The 23,309-nt window shown below is 41.2% G+C and overlaps 1 protein-coding gene across 1 annotated transcript in view; it reads right to left on the reverse strand.

The window, feature by feature from the left end:
• LOC142144421 (plasminogen-like) overlaps positions 1-23,309 on the reverse strand; it is a 104,861-nt gene that overhangs the window by 24,869 nt on the left and 56,683 nt on the right. Inside the window, exons 11-15 of the mRNA XM_075203262.1 lie at positions 11,865-12,040; positions 10,317-10,465; positions 8,709-8,805; positions 6,083-6,203; positions 3,031-3,105 (exon numbers count right to left, since the gene is read on the reverse strand). Coding sequence (XP_075059363.1) covers positions 3,031-3,105; positions 6,083-6,203; positions 8,709-8,805; positions 10,317-10,465; positions 11,865-12,040 — 618 coding nt within the window. The remainder of the gene's footprint in view (positions 1-3,030; positions 3,106-6,082; positions 6,204-8,708; positions 8,806-10,316; positions 10,466-11,864; positions 12,041-23,309) is intronic.

A 23,309-nucleotide genomic window follows, 5' to 3' on the forward strand; every position in this document is an offset into this window, starting at 1 on the left:
GCTAAGTTTCATTTACCCCTTTAGCATCTCCAGCTGCTTTTCCATTAGTTTTGATTATATGACTTGACTCAGGCTGGCAGTGTCTGAACGCACTTCATTTAATACAGTTTCAAATGTTTTCAGTAACTTGCATAAAACAGAAAGTGCACTGGATGAGGTAACATTCCCTTGATGGCTTGTTGCTGTTCCTCTAGTTGCTGAACCATATAAAGTGTGGAATTTCACCTTTTTATTATATCTTGCTTCAGTTGGTGGCATGGCAGATGATATTTTGTTTTGCAGTTGCTGTGATGTTCTACAGGCGGAAGCTGAATGTATATATACACAATTTGCCATCTTTTGAAAAACTACTAGAACCAGATGAGCACACATTGAGATAGGGAAAGAAGGGAATGTTACCTTACAATTCTTATGACATTGTTCCACAATATAATTAAAATTTACACAATTGGTTCTTTTAAAAAAAATAATATAGCTAGATATTTTGTTATTTTTTTTGCCCTACGGCTAAAGAAAAGATGTCACTGACACTTCCAATCACACAGTGGCTTTCCGATTGAGATACTTGGGATTTTAAAAGCAATACATATATTTATTTCTTTTGGGTGTGCTGCTCAGAGTAAAAGATCACCACTTACTGAAGATGTCACTGATACCACACCTCACACAATTGCTTTCAGATCGAAACACTCAGGATTTTAAAAGCATGAAAATATTTTCATTTTTTGGAGAAAGTGCTCTAAATCAAACAGAACCCTGTTTTTGGTCCACTGAATAGTTCAGATGTCATTAAAACTGCCCTTCACACAATTGCATTTCAGATTGAAACACTTGAAATTTAAAAAGCAAGAAATATAATTTTTATTTGTGGTGTGCTGCTCCGAGTCAAAGAGCAACCTATTTTTGGTCCATTAAATAGTTCAGATGCCACTGATACTATCCCTCACACAATTGCTTTCATATTGAAACACCTGGGATTTTAAAAGCAAGAAATGAACTTCTGGTGGCCAGGGCATCCAGTATGGCTGCTTTTTAATCCTTCTTGTTGACTATTGCTATCCTCCACATTTGGAGAGTCAACAGCACTCAAGCTCAACTCTCAGAACAGTGTTTGTGGCTGAGGATACATCTAGGGTCAGTTGGAGATTGGAGGCCTGTGTATTTCACCGGGGTGCAGCCACGCTATCGTGGCCTAGAGTGGCAGTTTCCCACCCTATCAGCATTGGCCCGTCTAGGTTACTTTGTTAACTGATAAGGCTGAAAACATAGCGGTGAAGGGGTTTGGATTGTCTATTCGAATTTCTGAACAGCTGATACCTGACTTTTGTTACTTGACCTTCTACCACCTTGCCTGTTGCTGGATGTGTCTCAGGTACGCAGTGGGGTAGTTACATCCTTGCCCCTGCATCTGCAATTCACAAGCACAATTACCGACTCTCCGCTCCGCAGTGCAAGCTGGAGACTTGGGTCTCGGGGGTTCAGGTCCCAGCAGTTTTGGTTTTGGTTAGACAGGTCAGTGATCCTCCGATCCCCGCGGCCTGTAGCAGCTTTTGAAGTGCTGTGCCATTGACGGGTGATGGGAGCGCTTGCAAAGAGGGAGGGATTGGCTACCGACACTGTGTAGTAAGTCACTGAAACTGACGGCATAGGAGTGTATGTACTGTTGGGTGATACAGTGGAGAGGTGCCCTTAATTGTGTCAGCTGGGAGAATCTGTGTGTGGTCTGCTGAGTATGTCTGGTTTGACAGCCATAAGTTTGCAGTCACTTCCCATCTGCTTTAAATGGTCCATAAGCCTACCTATGACAATCCAACTGCCTCCCTGATGTCATCTTTGCTAAAAACGCAGAGGTTAAATGCACTGAGGTACCGCAATTTGGTGACGTGATATCTGACATCCAAAACAGTTGTTTACCTTTTCTCTAGTGGCTAACTCACTGGGTCATTGCATCAATTAGATGCAGTACAACTAAATATGCATTTATATGCGGCACATCGCATTGATGCATATTTGTGCACCACTTGAATGCATAATGCGGGGGCTACTCTGGGAGCTCTGGTGGAATGACCCCTCTCCTGGCATCTCATTTTCCTGTTTACCAGCTGCTTAGTGCTACCGCTGACAGGAGGAACCTTGTATCTGCTTCAGGGCCGCCAAGAGGGGGGGAAGTGGGTACTAATTACTCGTGCCCGGGCCCTCACTGCTGACGGGTTTTCTTTTTTCTCTTACTTTATTTTTTAAATCTGTTTTTTTTTGTGGGGGGGGGACAACGCGATCATGTGAGTATACAAATTCCATAATTACCCTCATGACTGCGGCGCCGGCAGTTTCACTAAAAACGTTTACACTGAATGTCTGGCACGAAGCCTGACAGTGAGAAGCGGTGCACTGAAGAGAGCAGAGAGAAGCCAATACAAAGGTAAGTAAAAAGAATGGAGGAAAGGCACAGCGTGATGAGGGGGATCACATTGTGGTGGCAATGAAGAGGGGGATGGAGGCACAGTGTGGTGATGAAGAAGAGGGGAGAGAGAGACAAAGGGACAGTGTGGTGATGAAGAAAGGGGGGAGAGAGAAAGGCACATGGTGATAAAGAAGAAAGGGGAGAGAGAGAAAGGCACAGGGTGATGAAGGGGGGCAGCATGGCAGAGTGTGAAGGGGGTCAAAAGCAGCATGGTACAGGGTGATGAAGGGGTGCCAGGAAAAGGGGGAGCAAAGCAAAAAAATAGAGTAAATTTGTACTATGTTGCACTACAGGTGGTGGTGGAGGGTTGAAACATATTTGCAGATTTGGGAGGAGGCGTGTTTATTTTTCCATAACATATTTTTTGGTACACATTAGGGTATACAATAGAGTTGCTATCATTTTGTAGAAACACTGTATTCTTAATAGAATAAAAGGCATTGCTTATACATATTTGCAATCATATAGATCAGTGAATGGCAAGTGAATATATAATTTACAGTGTCCATATAATCCTATCAATCAATGAATGGCTCAGATTTATCCTCACCAATGTCTAAATAACATACCGTTCCAAGCAGTGAGCAGCCGTGAGAACCCACTGACGATCAATCAGTGTTCCACCACAGAAGTGCAGGTGAAAGCTGAAAAATAATGAACAGATTAAGAAGCTGCTGACAGCTATTTGTTTATTTTTAATATGTGCCTGATTGTGCTTAGCCTAAATGCATACTTGACTACTCTCCTGGAATGTCCGGGAGAATTCAAAATTTCAGCGAGTCTTTCAAGACTCCTGAAATAGTAGGTTATTCTCCCAATGTGCTTGCCAAGGTGGCGTGATTCACTTTGAATAGCAAGAATCGAGATCCTGTGACAAATGTCAAATGCATCTGGCTGATATATCTTTTCCTGTGGTCATGTGACATATACAAGAATACCGTGCAGGCAATGTTGTGTACCTTACTAATGTGTTAGCCCCTTTATTTTTGCTTTGGTGAAAAAGACTGGATGGGTTGACTTTTGGATACAGGAAACAGGGGCCTTCATCCTTGTTTGTAACACAAAAGTAGGGACAGGCTATATTAAGCAGAAGAGTTGTCCAAAGTTGTATTAAGTATTTATTTTACTGTATCAGACATACATGAAGTGCAGAAAATGAAAAATATATGCAATTGTAACAGACATTACAAGGAATGAATGCTTTTTTTTATCAAACTACTGCAGTCACATTCTGATCATGCAGTAAAAAATATATAATTACTATTGGGAACAAAAGTTTGATGTAAGTATCCAACACAATAACACAATGGGGCATATTCAATTAGGTCATGGAATCGCGATAACGCCAAGGTATTCCACGGCACCACAATAAGGCTGCGTTATTGTGGTACTGTATTACCTTCGGTAATGCGCACTCTACACTTTACCGCGATCACGGACCTAATTGAATATGCCTGTACAAGTCACAACATCTCCTTCCCTAATCCTATCCATTGGATGAACTCACCAAAATGAGAATCTTATAAAAGTAATCAACCTACAATATGGAACCCAAAATACATAATCATGTGACCAACAGCCAATCATAGCATCCTAAAAAGAGAAATGGTACTATGAGCTTTTCTAGGTGGCCTCTGGGTAGCAGTCTGCCATCTTGTCTGTAGAATAGGCATCTTTCACTACTTTTTGGAGGGCAAATGTGGGGGTGATGATGCAATTTGCATCATCATGGCCCCATCCACCACCGTCAATGATGCAAATCATATTTTCAAATCACGATTCACTACAGAAATAAAGATATGCAGGATCCTGGAGGGTGGCCTACTCACGTGGGAGACAGAGAGGACTCAATAAAATTCGGGAGGCATTCCGGGAGAGTAGGCATGTATGACTATAAGGAGGGATTGTATCAGATTAAGAAGTTAAATATGTAATAGATAATATACTATTTAATAATGATGCTCCATGGATTGTTTGTGATACATATGGAGTTTGATCGTGCCTAGAATAATGGAGTTTTATAGTTTGCGATATGTATGAGAATATGATGAGTGTGACACTTCTGTAATGCTACTAGACAATATGGAGACTTGTGATGAGGATTATATAGAGATTTGTTTGCTATATGCAATTTGTATGGAGTAGTTTACAATGCATATTGTGATTGTTACCTACAAGACACTGACACATATTGTGATAGTGGGCATATAGGTTATGTTGTCAGTTACCATATAGAGACTTGTGTTTGTGAGATAGCTTGTATAGATATGTAATATAGAATGAAGTAATATAGATGCATTTCTGGAGTAATATAGGAGTATGTGATTGCATTTGTAGAGTAATATGGGAGCATTTGTTGATTAACATAGATGTATATAATTGCATATGTGCATTAAAGATAGTGATACTCTGCATATAGTTACTTTGGTGTGTAAGAAATTGCATATGCAGTTAGGAATAATGTTGCATAATGAGAGTTGTAGCAGTACTGTGTGTTTGTACTTGGAACATATACGCATTGGCGTTTGTTCGATAATCTGAAAGCATATGGTTTATGCTGTGAGTTGTAGTTAGTAACGATGAAATAATAATCATGATTAATGAAAATTGTATTGGGAATTGTAATAGAGTCTGGGATACACACACAAACAAATGATTAAAGTACACATGCACATAAATACATAACAGGTAAATAATACAGTGTAAAGGAAACTTGATAATTTATTGTACCATATACACTGTTTAATATTATGGGGGAGAATCAGTTGTCAGCGATGTGACATGCGGACATTGCGCTGCACACATTGCTGGCAATTACGGTAGAAATCTCCGTTCATTTTCCTTCACAACTCTATGGGGTATTTCTGTCAAATCTCTGCTGTGAGGTGTCTAGCAGACGATCCAAAGACACCTTGCGTTTAATTGAATTAAAATGGTTATCTATTCATATTGTGAGAATGTATAGCAAAAAGTCTGTAAGTGGCTGGAATAAAATTATACATGTTGTGTGTATTATTGTAAGTCCCACGTCTAGGGTATCTGCTATAGTGTGGCTAAATTATATATAGCTATGCATATGTCTAACAGAGAGTCAATTCAGAGCCAAAAAGGACCAGTATTTCTTAGGTTTAACTGTAAACTACCTTTGCGATGGGTTTATTAATGAGATTACGCATCAAATTTGATGCGTTATCAGCAACGTAAGATATATTTATATGTATTTATTATAGTATTTGTTATATTTCCCCCAAAAATATATAACACTGTCAATTTATGTTTTATACTTGTCCAGTATTGTTTTTACCTTCACATAAAATATTATATTTAAATAATAATTAATGATATTAGTTTTAAATTATTAATACATGGTCATTGGCATATTTGTCTTGCTATCATCCCCTCAATGCTAATAGAATGCCCTTTTACACGTTATAAAGACTTTCTTCTTTGGGTTAATATGATAGATCAGGCAAAGTTCAGTGCCTCCCTCCACCTGCCAAGGAAAAATATAGGAGCCCTATTTCAATGTAAATGCTGTTTTATCATTTTAGGTAGTATACAAAATAGAATACAGAAATTATGTTTGAAGACTAGAAAATTAAGAGAATCATTGTGATTTACCTGGTTCGAAGACTGATCTGCCATGGCCAAGAATGCGCATTTGCTTCGCAGCCACCAACAATTCTCCCAAAACACTTCCTTTGTACTCTTTTTGGCTTCCCACATTCAATTTCTGTTGAGGCTGACGGGGAAAATATTAAATTATGCAAAACAGAAAAAAAAATGAATTCGATATGATTGGTGGATAGAAAGCATTCTAGTATATAAATACTGTTTGATGCCAAATCCAGTAGATTTTGGAGTTACAGGGATCCAGAAGTTTAAATAAAACATCTAAAGTGATATTGTTCTTAAAATTGTTTTATATTTATGTTAAACCTGTGTAGATAAGATAGTCTATTATTTAAAGAGAAAATCTTACTTGTTTTTACTGTTAAACTAAATGAACCTAAATTCCACAGCAGCATATTTGTAGGTTTTCTTGGAAAGGCCAATTGTTATTGAATTTCAAACAAAAGGTATCTGTGTTATCACCTATTATATAATAATGTATTTTTAAGTTGACTAAAGCTAGTCACAGTTAGTATGTTCTGGTCAGTGGATTAAGACATTTATTTTATTCAACACTGCAATGTATGTGGGCCAAAAACAATTTACATGCAATCAATCAAAATGTGATTGGATCTTGACCGAGCCGACTAAAAGATATGGTCATTTGATAACTGCCTTGCCATGTTTGCAACCAAATTTTTTCGTGTGTGGTCCCCATAAATGTGAAATTAGACCAAGAAATATAGGAAGATACCTAGATGATGTAGAGACAAACAAGAACCTGCACAACGAAATATGAAAAAAACATTAAAAACCAACTCCGCTTAAAAATGATTTGGCTCTAATGAAAATCTTCGCGCTGGGTAATATGATTCTCCTAGTACTTGAAATAGAATTTCTGGCTAAAATCACTGTTAAAAACAGACTGCTGTGGTTATTTCACAGGGTGAACATCTTCCTTAGCAACATATTTAAGCTTTTAAATTATCAGTGCTGTCCACAGTTTGTATCCGTGGTTACAGATGTCGCTACTGCACGATGGCGTAGTGGTTAGCACTTTTGCCTTACAACACTGTGGTCATGAGTTCAATTCCCAACCATGGCCTTATCTGTGAGGAGTTTATATGTTCTCCCTGTGTTTGCGTGGGTTACCTCAGGGTGCTCTAGTTTCCTCCCACACTCCAAAAACATACTGGTAGGTTAATTGGCTGCTAACAAATTGACCCTAGTCTGTCTGTCTGTGTGTGTGTGTGGGTGTGTTAGGGAATTTAGACTTAGCCCCAATGAGGCAGGAACTGATGTGAGTTCTCTGTACAGCGCTGTGGAACTAGTGGTGCTATATAAATAAATGGTAATAATAATACTATCTATCAAATAAACAACTGTTTGTTATTCAGCTTTTAGTACTTCTATTTAAAATATCTGGAATATTCAAGTAAGATATAGAACCCAGCATACTAATTTTAGATAGGTAACTTTATATTTGAGTAGCGTTACCCTTTATGTTTGTGTAAAGATACCAGGTTTTCTGGCCCAAATATACCCACTTCACTCTGGCTGGCCACCCTCAGGTGCCTTCTGATGCCAGGGAAATCTACCCAGTATCCTCTAGGATTCGTATAGTCAATCAGGCAAATGCAGTTAGAAAGTAAAGCAACACATTTATTGTAATAGAAACAATCCCTAGATTATTATGTACACACAGTAAATAAATGGTTTACCATCATCAATCTCTGGTTTACATCATCTGTCCCTTAGCCCACTAGCTTTAGGAGCTACAGTCACCTGGATGTCCTGACTTAAATGCCCATGGAGTTCTTCTCTTAGCTGCAGCTGTAGTCAAACTCAAAACCAGCTACACTGCACATTCCATGAATCAATCCTCAGAATGAATATATCCTCACTCACGTGAGTGGCCCCTTATATCTAGGGTCAAGTTTCCACAGTTCTTTCCACTCCCTCGGCAAACCCTTGGGTCTATCCTTCTTAACCATTGGTGGGTGCTGTATCAGGGGGTTGGAGGGGGAGTGGAGATGAGCTGTATTTCCACAAAAGGTCCCCTGCCGGGCTCTAGACAAAATGTCTGAACTAGTCTTGTGAGAACAATGGACACTAACTAGTTTTCCCCCTCCAGTATCTTGCAACCTGATCCCTACCCATAACCCTCTGGCTTCACTTTAAGGACATTGAATAACAGCCTCACTGCCACATCACCAATATATAATAAACAATGTACATATTTACAATGAGCTACAATGTCCCTTTATCCACATGTAATTAGACACTGCAGTTATAGTCTGTTGAGCTGGGGAACAAAAGCAAGGGCTATAAAAAGTACTTGCTATAATCCACATCATGTGAAAAACGAGGAACAGGATGGTTACAGTGTTATCACACTTGTTTCGTCACAGTTTGTAAGATGATTTAAAGGATACAATCCCAAATTTAAAATGAAACATAAAAATAGTGCTAATTTTGGTTGTTATACTCTAAGTTTTCAAGTAGAGAATAAAAAAGTAGACTTAAGTGAAAACTAATGAAAAGTAAAATAAAAAGTTTTTTTGCACCTTTTAGAATATTACATCATGTGCTACTCCCAACAAATGTCAGTAAACCTAATGAACAAAATATTTACCACACTGCGGAATATCACAATAATCCCAGGACACTGGACCAGGAGTTGAAACATAGCACCATGGACCATTTATATCTCCATCAGGATTTCTGCAGTACTGTAAATGATAAGAATAGAAATGACCACAGTGACCACAGGCAATTTCAATGCTATAAATAAATGTTTTAGATTCCCCTGCGCTACCCCCAATTGCAGCAATATACACCTTAGGTTAAGATTCAATTTTAACCAATATTACAAAATATCCAAAAAACAAATAAAGTGTACTGTGCGTTATTGGTACATTATACAATGCAATAAGAATAGAATTTCATTGATTATACTTTAGCCTATAGCACTTGGTATTCCCAGGTGGTCTCCCATCCAAGTACTAACCCAGGCCCATCCTGCTTAGTTTTAAGCTGTAACACCAGAGAGCTGAAAACAGGTAAAGGTGGTAATACTCTGCAGCAGGATAATGCTGTAACACTGGAGAGCTGAGAGCAGGTGTAGGTGGTAACCCTCTGCAGCAGGATAGTGCTGAAACACCAGATAGCTGAAAGCAGGTATTGGTGATAGTACTCAGCAGTAGGAGAACAGGAGCCAGACTAGAAAACACCTTCACAGGAGAGGAGACCTGAAGATCTGGCACTCAGATAAGGAAACAGGTGCTTTAAATAGACAGGATTACAGGTAATCAATCAAATCAAGGGCAGGAGTTTTGAAAAGAGCTGGTTTTGCAACTGTACAGTTCAGACAGGCAAGATGGCGCCCACCAACGCAAGCCATGGTACTCAGCGGGTCCGGCGCCTGACACTGGTATTCTGGAAATAGAATTATATTTGGCTATATAAAATATAGCAAGCTATCATGTGGTCACAGAACCAATGTATCCTGTGTAAAAACCCCTGCTAGGTCGGTTCCTTAAAGTCTTCTCAGGTCCTAAAAACCACTCTAGTACCAAGACATAGCTCACCCCATGAGGTCTTTGAAGCTGTTTATTTCCCTCTAAAGGTGACAATGTTATCTCGGAGTTCTAGGGTCTGCAGGGCCACAGAATAAACACAGGCCAGAGGCCAGTATTTCTTGCCTCCATTTTACACCTTGCATGAGGTCATTGACCCGCTGAGAGCAGGCTTTGCTTTGAACACATTTGTTTGGGTATACAGGCCATGACAGCAGAATTTGCAAGGTTGCCAAATTTACAAGAGATGCTGGATGGGTAGTTGCTTGACCCAGTTCATAAATGCTTCTAGCTATACACCCACAAGCAAAAACAACATTTTGTTTTATGGGACAAGATTTATATAAATGAGTTCCAATGGGTGTAGAAGGTGCATTTAGAGAGGGAAGGGTATAGGAGATGACTCAGCTTTCTTTATACATACTAATGGACTCAACTTTTATGATTACACATGAGGTATCAATAATTAGGAACTGCCTTATACTTTCCATGAGGCACCTTTTGCAAATTATCTGCAAATTCTGGAACAATTATTTGCCAAAGACTGGGCAGTGGACATACACCTTGAAATATATTAACTGAAAGTATGAGCACTATCAGAATTCATTTTTTTATTAAAACAGTGTAAGTTCACATTTTGCGTTTTGTGAATCTAAGTTTCTTACATTTCTATCCAAGCCAGAATCTTTGTGAGTTTCTGGAGTAAAGCTTGTGTGCGCTTGAGGTGTTTGTGAACTCCAAGCTTGACAGGTATATCCCTTATTAGTTACAGATCGTGTACCACGATAATCTTGGCCGCTGTTCACAATACAATCTGCAAGACATATAATGAATTGTTAAACAGTGCAAATTACTGGTAAGCATTACCAGGTGCAATTTTCCATAACTAAAGCTCGTAGGTTAGAAATAACTTAATATACACTTGTTTACCTATAGGAGGTAAATCAAAACAATGATAATTTGCAAATCATATTATTATCAATATACACAATTTTAAGAAGAGTTCCCTTTTAATCTTTTACTTTTTTGCCAACAGAGCTCTTACAAATCCATCAGCTGTTATACAGGAACTTTAATTTAATGGTTGGCTAGTTGTCATTACTGGAGTTCTGCTTGTTTATTACCCACGACTCTGCAACTCTGCCAGTCCAGGATGGGCTGCAGCACTTTGCAGTACTGAGCAGGTTGCCTCTAGGGGTCAATACGGTTTATTCCCCCCCTCTAATAATCATGCACTATGCTGATGAGCCAGTGCTATCACCATTCCAGGTGGACCTTGAAAAGTAATCCCCTCAGGCTGGCTAGTGTAGAGGAATGGCAATATAAATTAAATTGCAATAATAATGCAAAGCTGTCTGCTTTTTATTATTCTATTTTTTTATAATAACAGCTGTGGTTTTCCTATTGATTTATTTATTCTCAACCCCCTGGTGTGGTAAGTGTGGCAATGTGCATTTGAAACAGTACCTTAGATGTGATGTTGTCAAAATGTCAATAATGAAAATGTTGACACCATAAAATTGACATTCAGAATGTCGACATGTTCATTAGGTCAACAGGGTTAAATTGTCGACATTGTGAACATAATAACAAACCAGCCCCAGGATGGTCAGCATGGGGCTGAATTCCTAGGGAGACCAGGTCCGCAAATAATTGCAGGCCTCTCACCTTAAGGTAACCTGCCCCGTGCTGAAAGCACTAGGACTCTTCCCCAACCCCTGGGTGTGGGGTAATAAAATTTAGCGTTGGGAATAAGAGTTTTTAATTTTGACAAGCAAGGATCGTTTGGATCAATAACAGATGAAGACCTCTGGATGTACTGTAGGTGAGGGTTTGTGTAGGAGTATTTTTATTTCAAGTATAATATTTTTTTCAGCGGTGTGTGTGTTTTATTTACTTTTTCTTTGCTGCACTACAGCCCTGGCAGCCATGGGTATGCTGTTGCTTGTAGTACTAATGAACATGTCAAAATTCTGAATGCCAACATGTTCATTGTCAATATTTCGTATCCAACCCAGTAGGACACTTCACTCTCTTAGCTCATTGTCTGGCTCTTCCCTCTTTTCACACTTTCCAACCAAAACTTATGGATAGTCTAGAGGGTCAGTTGCAAAATATGTTATTTTGGCCAAACACATAAAATGTGATTATTTTAGATGATTAGTTAGATGGCTCTTTTTAATACCTATAAAAAGTATTTTTGCGGTCTTTACCTGTACTGGAGGAGACTATAGTAGGCTTTGTTGTCTGAACAGGCTTTTGCTCTATCTGTGGTGCTTCAGTACATTTCTTCAAATTGCAATACTCCCATCGAACATGAGGATCGGTGGTGTAACACCACGGACTCTTGTCGTTATCATGATTTCTGCAGTAATTTTTTTCAAGTCCACTGCAAATACAATTATAAAGTATTTTATACAATTCCAATATTTTAATATTTCATAATTAAAGACTTTATGAAACAGTGATATTTATAAATTAGTTGTGTGCTGCTTGACAAAGAGCTATACTCGCTGTTTGGCAAAATATATTTTCTGATTCAATTTGCAGAAAAGCAGAAAAAAATTAAAACTAGGGAAACAAAAAAGTAACTGTTGAAGTGCTGATCAAAACAGCTCACTCATATAACACATACAGTATATAGTACACTTGCTCACTCTCCCGAGTGTCCTGGACACTCCCGAATTCCGGGTAGGTCTTAACTCCCAGGAGAGCAGGCAAGTCTCCGGCATCCTGCCCATCGGGTGCCAATATAACGCGATTCTAGGGGGAATCGTGTCATTTTGGCCCCGCCCCCCAAGACAAATGATGATTTTGTTGCAGGGGCGGGTCAAATGGGGTTTTGTTTCATGAGATGAATGGAAGATACAATAGTCTTGATGTAATGGGTGGAATTTTAAAAAAAGAAACTAGTATGCAAATTTAGCATATCTTCTCCAACATGCTAATCCATCTGAAATCGCATATAGGACTCAACATTTAAGAGTAAATGCGTGCGTATACCCTTAATAGTGTATCATCATGGTATTGAACCACTAGTCGTCATTATTTTGATGATGACTACTGGTGTTTTAATGTAGATTATTTTTACAAAAGAGTGGTTGTTCATCTCCCCCAAAAAGCTGCTACCAGCAACAGCTCTCATAGCCTAGGCTGGTAGTGGCAATTTTGAGGGGGGCACTTAGAGGGAAGTTTCGAACTACCCAGAAACCCCCCTTTCTCTAATCATGGAACCTCCCAGTTAGTAAGTATATTAAATGTACTATAACACATTGTCTGCAACCAAATAAACATTTTCATGAGCATCTGCATATGTTTTTATGAATGTTGAAATCAGCAAAATGGCAACCATCACTTTGTCTGTAGTGTGTTTTACTGTTTTCCAGTGCTCTAGTGTTTGTCTTACATGAACAGGGCAGCCGAGAGGGGGGGGGGGGTACTAATTACCAGGCCCGGGCATGCTAGGGGGCTCCGCCCTGTTTTTTGTTGGGGAGCAGGGTAATTAAAAAAAACAAAAAACATACTCATGTGATTGCGGCGCCGCCATCCCTCCTCCCTCCTTCCTGCTCCGTTCACACTGAATGTCGGGCATGACATCATCAAGTCACGCCCGACATTCAGTGAGTAGTGGCACAGAGAGGACCCAGCAAAAAGACAGAAGACAGAAGAAAAGAAAAGAGTTGAAAGAAACCAATACAGAGGTAAGTAAAGGAACGGAGGCAAGCAGAAAAGCACAGTGTGAGGAAAAGGGGGGGGGCACATTGTGAGGATAAAGGGGGGAGAAAGGTACAGTGTGAGGAAAATGGGAGGGAGGTACAGTGTGAGGAAAAAGGGGAGGAGAAAGGAACAGTGTGAGGAAAAAGGGGGGGAGGAAGGCACAGTGGGTGGAAAAAAGGGGGGAGGAAGGCACAGTGTGAGGAAAAAGTGGGGGAGGAGCAGTGTGAGGAAAAAGGGGGGGGAGGCACAGTGTGAGGAAAAGGAGGGGGCACAGTGTGAGGAAAAGGGGGGAGGCAGAGTGTGATGAGAAAGGGGGGTAGAAAGGCACAGTGTGATGAAGAAGGGTGGGAGAAAGGAACATTGGGATGAAGAAGGGGGAGTCACAGTGTGATGAAGAAGGGGGGGAGAAAGGCACAGTGTGATGAAAAAGGGGGGGAGGAAGGCACAGTGTGATGAAGAAGGGGGTGAGGGAGAAAGACACAGTGTGATAAAGAAGGGGGGCACAGTTTGATGAAGAAGGGGGGAGGCACAGTGTGATGAAGAAGGGGAGAGAAAAGCACAGTGTGATGAAGAAAAGGGGGGCACAGTGTGATAAAGTAGGGGGGCCAGGTGAAGGGGGGAAAAGCAACATGGAGTGTGTAGTTCGATCATAAGGGGGCACAGCATGGTGATGATGAAGGGACACAGTAATGTGTGTGTGATGGCACAGGGGCCTTTTAGCAATGTAGTGTGTGTGAGGTAGGTGGTGGATAATTAATAGGTGCTATTTTGTTTGTGGGGCGATGGTGGGGCAATTTAATAGTGGTGACTATTAATTTAAGATGGGGTGGTTTGGGGGCTATTGAATGTGGGGGTGAGTTTGGGGAGAATGTGGTCTGTTTATTAAATGTGACTATGAAATATTTAATGGCAGTAATGGTTTGCGAGAAATAGGTATATTTATGAAATGTAAATGCTATTAATTTATTGCTTGGACTGATTGCAGGGAGGGAAATAGGTTAATTCATTAAATGGGAATACTAATATTATAATGTTGGGGCTGGAGGAAGAGTTAATTTTTAGTCGTGGGTGCTATTGATTTAATGCCTGGGCTGGTTTGAATTTTTTAAATGTAACTATGTTTGCTTTCAAATAGGGCCCCCAACATTCCAGGACCCAGACAAGCCGCAACTAAAGAAACCAGCAGCCACAGGTGGTAAAAGTGACAAGAACAGGTAGGAGAGAGCAGGACAGACTGTGACTAGTTGTGATTGTAGTGGGACAATCCCAATTTTTGACGACTGTTCTGCCCAATGTAAGGGACAGGCCAAGATGTTCTAATTCTAGTTGTCATATATGAATACAGCACTACTACCTAATTTCTGTTTTGTAAGCAGTTTTGAATTGTTATGCTGTGTTGAATGTATGGATACTGCACAGTACAACTTCTCTTTATGTAATTTCCAATATATATATATATATATATATATACTTCATTCTATGGGGAGACGTATGTGGGGTTAGACGTGTGTGATTTCTACACTAAGTGGGATTTTCTCACAAAGTGGACGAAAATGCACAGTTAGACAACACAGTTGGCCAAACATTGGACTACATTTGACTTGATTTTCCTCCCAGCAATAAGCCGCATCTGCCACAGCCTATTTCTGCACTACTTGTCTATTTATATGGAAGACTGCAAAGAGGTAATTCTCAAAATACCCTTGCTTTTTGCTTTTACACCTTTTATCACAATGTTTCACAAATTGCTTTTCTTAGTCTCATTTTATGGCATGCTCTTTAGGACTGTGTCATCTTTCACCCCTCCACCAACACACAAATTTGTTCATATTGCACCTGCATTACTCCACTCACCTCTATTTAACACCCATGAACTGTTATCCTATTTATTATCTCTAACAAGTACAGCCTCCACCTGTCGCCAGAAAATAAAAGGCCACACATCTTACAATCCCCTTGCCTATCTTTCTCTCACTTTGCTTCTATTAGCTGGTGATATATCACCTAATCCAGGTCCCCCACACTCCTCACACACACATACATCTGAGCACTACCGTTCTATAGCAAACCTCAAACACATCACCTGTCTCCCTTCTCTTCCTAAGTCCTTTAAATGTGCCCTTTGGAATGCACGCTCTGTTTGTAACAAACTTACCTCTGTTCATGATCTCTTCCTCTCAAAAAACCTCAACCTTCTGGCAATAACAGAAACATGGCTCATGCAATCAGACACTGCCTCACCTGCAGCACTTTCACATGGTGGCCTCCATCTCACCCACACCTCCAGACCTGAAGGCAGACAAGGAGGTGGGGTTGGACTACTTCTCTCCCCACAGTGCACATTCACAGTTCTACCAAATGTCCCATCACTCACATTCACATCTTTTGAAGTACATGCTATTCGCATTTTTAATCCATTCTCCCTACGTGTTGCGGTGATCTATCGTCCCCCTGGAGCACACCAACAATTTATTGAGGATTTCTCTGCATGGCTTCCTCACTTCTTATCTTTAGACATCCCCACCATCATCATGGGTGACTTCAACATCCCCATTGATAACCCACCTTCCAAGGCTGCTTCCAAACTACTCTCTCTAACATCCTCACTTGACCTCTACCAGTGGATTGAATCATCTACTCATAAGGATGGCCACTGCCTTGATCTTGTTTTCTCTAGACTATGCTCAGTTTCTAATTTTATTAATACACCCTTCCCCCTCTCGGATCATCACATTATCAGCTACACTCTCACCCCCACTGCTCTAACCTCTCTACTGTCTAACTCAACCAAGCCTCCTCATACTCGTAGAAATCTTAATTCTATTAATCTTCAACAATTTTACACCTCTCTCCAACACCTTCTCTCCCCTATCTCTACATTCTCATCTACTGAGATGGCAGTACCTCATCTTCACCTAACCTTAGCAACAGCCCTTGATCAAGTGGCTCCAGCGACACTACATACTACACGTCGACTTCGATGTCAACCGTGGCACACCAAAGCAACACGAAATCTTCAAAAACTGTCCCATAAAGCAGAACGTCACTGGCGTAAATCTCGAAGCTCTAATGACTTCTTCACATATACTTCTGTCTACCACTCCTATTGAAATGCTCTGGACACTGCAAAACAAACATACTTTTAATCTCTTATCTATGCTCAGGCTTCTAACCCCAAACGCCTTTTCAATACATTTAATCATCTTCTCAATCCTCCCACCCCGAACCCTCCATCTACTATCAGTGCTCAGGATCTTGCTTCCTACTTCAAGGACAAGATTGACAAGATCAGACTAGAAATGGTATCCTCTTCCTCAACAAGCCATCAGCTCAATTCCTTCCCACTACCCTCTGACACCCTCTCTTCATTTGACCCCACAAATGAAGAGGAAATTTCTACGCTCTTCTTATCTTCCTACTCCACCTCCTGTCCTCTTGATCCTATTCCCTCGCAAATTGGTAGATCCCTGTCTTCTGTGCTCATTTCACCTCTAACTCAAATCTGTAATCTCTCACTCTCTACTGGCATCTTTCCATCACTATACAAGCATGCAGTGATTACTCCTATTCTAAAAAAACAAAACTCCGACCCAAACTCTCTCTCAAATTACCGTCCCATCTCTCAGCTCCCTTGCCCCTCCAAGCTTCTAGAGAGACTTGCCTACATTCGCCTCACACGCTTTCTTTCCGCAAACAACCTGTTGGATCCTCTTCAGTCTGGCTTTCGTTCTCAACACTCCACAGAGACTGCGCTGACCAAGGTTGTTAATGATCTGATCACTGCTAAGACTGAACGCCATTACTCTCTCCTAATTCTCCTGGATCTCTCGGCTGCATTTGACACCGTTGACCACTCTCTTCTCATACAAACGCTGCAATCCCTAGGTCTTCAAGACACAGTTCTATCCTGGTTCTCATCCTACCTCTCTAATCGCTCTTTCACTGTTAATTTCTCTGGAGCCACCTCTGCTCCGCTTCGCCTATCAGTTGGAGTACCACAAGGCTCGGTGCTAGGTCCTCTGCTGTTCTCTATCTATACCGCTTCTCTTGGAAATCTAATAAGTTCCTTTGGCTTTCAGTATCATCTCTATGCGGATGATACCCAAATCTATCTATCCTCTACTGATATCTCGACATCTGTGTTGTCCCGTGTAACTGACTGTCTTACTGCCATATCATCTTGGATGTCCTCTCGTCAACTCAAACTTAATCTTTCTAAAACAGAGTTAATAATATTCCCACCCACCAACAAGAGCATACCTGACATTTCTATCTTTGTTGATAACATGACCATAAATCCCACCCCACAAGCTCGCTGCCTAGGTGTAATCCTTGATTCACGCCTATCCTTTGTTCCCCACATTGACTCTATATCTAAATCATGTTACATACATCTAAAGAACATTTCCAGAATCCGCACATATCTCACACAAGACACTGCTAAAACCTTAATTCATGCACTTATCATCTCCCGCATTGACTATTGCAATTCCCTCCTTACTGGTCTTCCCAAAAACAGACTCAAACCCCTAAAATCTATTTTGCATGCTTCGGCAAGACTGATTTTCCTTGCAAATAGCTATTCCTCTGTTGAATCACTCTGTATGTCTCTACACTGGCTGCCTGTCTTCTACCGAATCTAATATAAAATACTTTTACTAACCTACAAGGCCATCAACAAAGCTGCACCAACATACATCTCCTCTCTTGTCTCAAAATATCTCCCAACTCGGCAACTCCGTTCTGCAAAAGATCTGCGTCTCTCATCCACCCTCATTACATCCTCCCATTCCCGGTTACAGGACTTTTTTTGGGCTGCACCCACTCTATGGAACTCTCTCCCTCGCACAATAAGACTCTCCTCTGGTCTACAAACTTTCAAGCGTTCTCTGAAAACCTACCTATTCAGACAAGCTTATAATATTCCTCAACCACCCTCTTAACCTCACTACCTTTAGCCTGTTACACAATTTCACAGAGGACAACTACCCCCGGACCAACATTGTTGTGTGACAGGATCATTTAGCTTATGAGTCACCTTACCTTTGCAGTCTGGCTGGGCCAAGATGCAAAATGTATACTTAACCTCATGTGTCAATCTCCCATTGTCCCATAGATTGTAAGCTTGCGAGTAGGGCCTTCTCACCTCTTTGTCTGTTTTACCCAGTTTGTTTATTAGTTTATTAATTAATTTTGTCCCCAATTGTAAAGCGCTACGGAATATGTTGGCGCTATATAAATAAATGATGATGATGATGATGATATATATACAATGCACAGTGCCACTTCATGTTGTACATATGGCCACTTCTCTTTATGCAATTTTTAGGCTGAATATGCGGACACTGCATATTACCACTTTTCTTTACGTCATTCTCATGCTGTAGATTTAGGAAAATCTCCCCTGCCTATGCGCTACCAAAAGTCTTGTAAGCCTGGCGGTGGCCACATTTTTTTTAAAAAAAAACATTTAAAAGTTAAATGTAATATTAAAATAAGTTAGAATTACCGAGGTTTCACAAAAATTTCCTGATTGGGGACAAATTTCCAGTAAACCGGGAATAAAACCAGGCAAGTGGAAGCAGTGAAGCAAATGATTATGTCTTACACCATATGACTCAAACAAGCTTCTTATTTACAGTCAAGCAATTTATCTAAAAAAAAAGCGTCTGTTGCTGATTTACTGCAGCAAGTTTGCTTTTTTTTTGCTAGTTTCTAGTTTTTGCTTTGTTCTAAAATCAAACATTTGAAAGCACCCCTCTAGAAATTTCTGTGTTTGCCCCTGTGGGTGATCCCAAAAATTCCATTAACAACACTAAGCTATAACAGAATGGGATGCAGGGCCGGTGCTAGGGTCCACGGCGCCCTAGGCATTTTTAAAAAAGCGGCGCCCCCCCGCAAAAATCCCCCCCCCGCAAAAATCGCCGCCCTACTCCCTCCTCCCACCTCCCTCCTCTCCTTAACTTGTCTCACCACCGCCGCCTCTCTGCTCCGTCTCCTCCCCTCCACTCACTGACACTAGTAAGTGGAGGGGAGGAGACGGAGCAGAGAAGCGGCAGTGGTGACAAAATAGCCTCTTCCCCCCTCCTAGTGCATCTGAATGCTGTGCGGCAGCCGTGACAGGTATGGTTAGCCCTCCAGAGCCCGGCGCCCTAGGCAAGTGCCTAACCTTGCCTAATGGGAGCACCGGGCCTGATGGGATGTAGCACTATAACAGGGTAACCCAAAGAATGAGGTCCCCTTATCAACTAGCCCTAGCCTGTTCAGTATGGGGCTGAATTCACTATGAGAATTGAGGATCCCAAAAAATACAGGCCCACCCATAGAGGAAAACAGACCAGTTCCGAAAGCATTATGGCTCTTCCCACATCCCTGGTGTGTGGGTGATAAACAATTAATTGATACAAATGTATTTTTTTTGCAGGTGGACTACTGGTCCTAGCAAGCCCCGACAGCCCTAAACTGCATGGGTATGCTGGCACTTGAAGAAATACAAGTGTCAGCATACATGGCTGTCAGAGAGTTAGATGAGATAATTCCCACATATGTGTTTAGCCTGTTTGTGAGCATGCACAGAGCAAATTCACACAAGTGTAGCTGGCAAACTGTATGTCACAAACTTACCTGTTTCCCCATTCCAGTGATGTCGATCCTACACACTCAGTGCGGGTGTTGGTGCTTCCGCGTTTGGGCAATCATGTGACCGCAGCTGGGTTGGTTAATTCAAATCCCCAGAACATGTAAAACTCTCACTGACTTTGCAGTAATTTCAGAGCAAAAGGTATCCATGCCAGTCTGACTCCTTATTTTGCTGCTGACTTTTGTCTTTCTTTGTGACCTTTCCTCGGATAGTGATTCTGCCTTCAGTGATCCTTCATGTACCAGCTTGTTTGACCACTCTTTTCAGATCTTCATTCTGTACTTCTCTGACTGCTTGTGCACCAGTTCCCGGCTTGCTTGACGCTTCTCTAATACTCAGATTCTGTACCTCACTACCCTCTGTGTACCAATTGCTGACCTGTTGACCTGCTTCAGATTACCCTCATCTCTGGCTACCCCTGTGTTACACCTGGTGGCAGTTCAGAGAACCGGGAACTGTGAGTTCCCGGCATTCGAAGCCCATCCCGCCTTGTGGCGGTTATTGGTGAAGACTGGGAGCTCATTAGACTCCACATATCTGCCTGGCCATCACCAAACTAGGTTGTCACTTTGTAATCTAACTCGAGGTAGATGAATTCAATTTGCTTTGACCCATATATCTCTGATGGATTCTGCAGATAATCCCACACCTATGGATCTCCTACAACAGGCCTGTCCAACCTGCGGCCCTCCAGATGTTGTGAAACTACAAGTCCCAGCATGCCCTTCCAGCTATCAACTGCTTGTCTACCGGCAAAGCATGCTGGGGCTTGTAGTTTCACAACATCTGGAGGGCCGCAGGTTGGACAGGCCTGTCCTACAACATCTGGTAGGGAGAATAGAGAAGCAAGAATTTAATCAAGAGCATCTAATGAAGTTTCTTCAGGGGCTATCTTTTCACATTGACACCCTTCAGAATACTCTGGCGGCATGTATGGCCAACTTGCCACTCTAATGGAGGTAGCACCACCTCAAGCAGTTTCCTGCCAATTCCGCAATCCCAACCTTAGTAAATTCGATGAGGACCCTAAGTCATGTAGGGGCTTTTAAATCAATGCGCTTTTCAATTTGAACTTCTCCCTGAGAACTTCCCCTCCGAGAAGGCTAAAGTGGCCTATATTATTTCTCTTCTACCAGGTCAAGTGCTTGCCTGGGCCTCTCCATTATGGGAATGGAATGATCCTTTACTTCACAACAGTGCAAACTTCCTGACCACTTTTAAGAAGATATTTGATGAACCTGGTAGAGTGTTCAATGCAGCCTCTGGAATTTTGTGTCTGCGCCAGTGCTCTCAGTCTGTAGGTATGCAATTCAATTGAACGCTACCTTCTGGCAGGGGCTGGCCTAACCAAATTAAAGATGAATTGGTCTCACGAGAGCTCCCATCCTCTCTTAACAAACTTACTTCCTTGTGTAACAAGGTAGATCTTCCTTTTAAAGAGTGAACACTAGAGCAGTCCACTTTCGCCTTGTTCCCCAGTTCCAAACACCTACTGTTTCTCCAGAGGAACCCATGCAATTAGGCCGATCTCGACTCTCTTGTGAAGAAAGAGAGAGAAGATTTAATAATAAGCTATTATTATTAAATCATCTTCTGGGAACCTGCCCTAAACAACCAGGAAACGACAAGGCCTAATGGGTTCCAGAGAGGTTACGTTAGGTGCTCTTGTTCACTCTCCTGCATGCTCACCCAATAACAATCTTGTCCTCAGTATTTTCTGCATCATGGCTTCAATTCCACTTCTCTCCCTGTGTTTCTGGATTCGGGTGCTGCGGGTAACTTCATTTAAGTATCCACCGTTACCCATTTCACCACCTGAACAGAACAAATTTATTGTGGACCCTAGAAGTATAGTGGCTACTACTACTTTAAGGGCCTATCACTGTTTCCCGGGTAAGACCTTAATTTCTCCCAAACTGCATTTCAAATTGTTGCACTGGACCCACAGCTCTTGTTTCTCTGGTCATGCTGGCATTAGAGGAACTTGGGAACTACTCAGTCAGAGTTGTTGGTGGCCATCTCTTTGTCTCAATGTAAAGAACTTCATTACTGTATGTTCCATCTGTTCTCAACATAAAGTGCCCCGACAAAGACCCTACGGACCCTTGATTCCTTTGCCTGTTCCTGATCAACCTTGGTCCCATTTGTAAATGGACTTTATCACGGATCTGCCACCTTCTAGATGCACGGTCATATGGGTCATCTCTGATCGCTTTCTTAGAGCTGCACAATTTGTACCTCTCAAGGGCCTCCCACTTCTCCCTTGGCTGATCTTTTCATCAAGGAAGTCTTTCGTTTACATGGATGTCCTCAGGACATTGTATGCGATTGGGGTACCCAGTCCGTATCTAAATTCTGGAGAGCCTTTTGTATGACTATTGGAATCAAACTCAGTTTCTCATCAGTATACCACCCACAATCTTATTGTTTGACAGAAAGAACTAATCAAGAACTTGAGAATTTTGTACGAATGTATGTCACTGCCAATCAATATAATTAGGACTTACTTCCTTGGGAAGAGTTCGCTCATAATATTCACTTCCATTAGGCTATCTCTAACTCTCCCTTCCTTGTACTTTATGGCTGTCATCCCAAATTACCTACCCTACCCAAATTCCATTTTACGAGATGTCAGTAATGGACTCTCTCTTCTAAGACTTTTCCGCTATTTGGGCTCAAGTAAATGGAAACTTGAATAAGTCATTCAAGCTTTATAAGAGGGTTTTTGACAGGAGGAGACATGCTGTACCCAATTGGAATCCCGGTGAGAGAGTCTCGTTATCTACCCGTAATCTTCGACTATGAGTACCTAGTATGAAACTGACTCCAAGGTTTATTGGTCCTTTCCAAATTCTAGAAATTGTAAACCAAGTAGTCTTTAGATTGGATTTGTCTCCCTCCTTATGAGTACCAAATGTTTTCCATGCTTCACTCTTGGAACTAGTTGTTAATAATCGGTATTCCACCATATATATAAACCTCCATCTTCTGGATTCTTTCAAAATCGAGGTCAAACCAATTTTGGACTCCCGTCTTTCCAGAGGTACTTTGCAGTTTATATATATATATATATATATATATATATATATATACACACACTACATGACAAAAATATTTGACCACACCTGTAAATTATTGAATTGAGGCGTTTCAATCAGACCCATTGCCAGAGGTGTATAAAATCAAGCACCTAGCCATGCAATCTCTATTTGCAAACATTTGTGATACATAATGGGTTGTTCTGAAGAGCTCAGTGACTTCAAGCGTAATACTTTGATAGGATGCCACCTTTGCAATAAGA

This window comes from Mixophyes fleayi, chromosome 3, assembly GCF_038048845.1.
Source record: "Mixophyes fleayi isolate aMixFle1 chromosome 3, aMixFle1.hap1, whole genome shotgun sequence".
Classification (NCBI taxonomy): Eukaryota; Metazoa; Chordata; class Amphibia; order Anura; family Limnodynastidae; genus Mixophyes; species Mixophyes fleayi.